General features: G+C 37.1%; 1 protein-coding gene across 1 annotated transcript in view; it reads left to right on the top strand.

Moving 5' to 3' along the window:
- LOC125502914 overlaps positions 1–1,798 on the top strand; it is a gene marked incomplete at both ends in the record, with an annotated part of 2,111 nt that extends 313 nt beyond the window's left edge. Inside the window, 4 exon segments of the mRNA XM_048662393.1 lie at positions 1–83; positions 166–403; positions 1,174–1,391; positions 1,511–1,798. Coding sequence (XP_048518350.1) covers positions 1–83; positions 166–403; positions 1,174–1,391; positions 1,511–1,798 — 827 coding nt within the window.
- Between the last annotated feature and the right edge of the window lie 4 nt (positions 1,799–1,802).

The raw sequence follows: 1,802 nt of genomic DNA, 5'->3' as shown, positions 1-1,802 counted from the left end.
TCTGATTTTAGTGAGCTACTTTTGCCATTCTGCAATTGGTGCGGTTGTACCTGAGTACACCAACGCTAGTGTAGAAAATGCAGGTAAAATAATGTTTGATTCGATAGCAAAAGTAAAAATGCTGCAACATTTTGGCTAGTATTTAATGAATTTTTAAACTTCTAGCTGTAGCATGTGAGATCAATCCATTCGAAGGAGCTAATCCAACTCCACTGTTGGTTCGTTCCACCAGTTTTGTATATCCATCATCAGCTGGACGACGCACAATAACTTTTGCTGCTGGGGAAACTGTAGATTTTGCGTGTCCTGGAGGTAGGCTGGTTTTGGAGGGCGTCTCAACCACTCTACAAGTAGCCACAGCTTCTTGCGTTTCTGGTGTTAGATTCGTCGTAAACAATGCAAGGTAACTTCAATTACACTCGTTCAAACAAAGCAAAGTTGAATAAGGCAAAATAGCATAGATTTATCTACATCTGAGACTAACTAACCTTATCCACCTTTGTTTTAGGAGACATTGTGATTGTGGAAAACATACGTAATTCTAGTTAGCGATTTATACAGTGAAGGCGCGTGGGTTGGGACGATAGCATTTTATGTTCGCGAATTTGTTGGCGTGGAAAGTTTTACGGCGATAAAACGACACAAGAATTTTCGCTTTTATTTTCTAATGGAAAATTTATTGATACAAAGTGGTTCAAAAAATTATATTTGCTATCGAGAAAAATATTATTTTGGAATGAATGCGCTCTTTTACTCAAAACGAACGGGAAGAACTACGGATGAAGAACACGTCGAAAGTAATAATAGATATAAGAAAAGTGCAGGTGAAATTTCTCTAGATTATTATCTCTCAACTAATTTCGGAGAGTAGCGATCAATTCGTAGTTGATAGTGAATATGAAGGTTCGGATTGAACAATGTGGCCCAACTACAACTATACATCTAAAATCTGACAAGACATGGTATTCACACCCTTTTAATTATAACCCAATAGTTTAAATTATAAACTTACAACTTTCACAGAAAGTGAAGGTATTTCTTCATACAATCTATAACAGTAAAATTTGTATATAACAAATGTTATGTTACAAAAGTAATTATTAAAGTTCGAATATATGTATAAACAACTTATAAATACTAAAACGCATTAAATATTCATATTGATATGTTTAGATATCTTTGGCGACAAATTCAGTGTTCCGTTAATCCAGTCACCACTGCCAGATTAACAGGAAACAGTTGCGAGTCCAACGGACGTGAAGCCGAAATTGGTTTCGCAGTTACAACAAGTCGATTTGTCAGAACTATACAAATCTGCTTCAATCAGGCTACCCAATCACCAATTTACACATACTACGATTTAATTCCTGCAATTACTCAGCAAGTAAGAGGTAAGTTGGATATTCAGCGTAGAAATTCCTAAGGACAAAAATAACTAATTCAACAGAATGCATCTTTCTGTGTTGATTTACTGATACGCTACGTTTTTTTTTCATTGGAACGTCTGCAGGTACACCCCGACCAAGTTGGACTCAGGGAACTGGAATATTTACATTAACCAACGTCAACAATCTTTTCACCCAAGCAACGCAAAGAGTAACCATCAATGCCCTACTCGGTCTACCAACCGGCAGTTTCAATGTTATCCAAAACAACAATAACTACTTCTTGTCCAGGGGACATCTAACGGCAACGAGTGACTTCTTCTATGCCGCTCAACAAAACAGCACTTTCCAGTTTTTGAACGCGTTACCTCAATGGCAAACGTTCAATGGTTTCAACTGGGATCAAGCTGAGACTGA

This window comes from Dendroctonus ponderosae, unplaced genomic scaffold (genome assembly GCF_020466585.1).
Source record: "Dendroctonus ponderosae isolate FM_Combo_2020 unplaced genomic scaffold, Dpon_F_20191213v2 Dpon_F_20191213_1067, whole genome shotgun sequence".
NCBI lineage: Eukaryota > Metazoa > Arthropoda > Insecta > Coleoptera > Curculionidae > Dendroctonus > Dendroctonus ponderosae.
The sequence above is the reverse complement of the archived record's forward strand: the minus strand, read 5'-3'. Positions and strand labels throughout refer to the sequence as shown.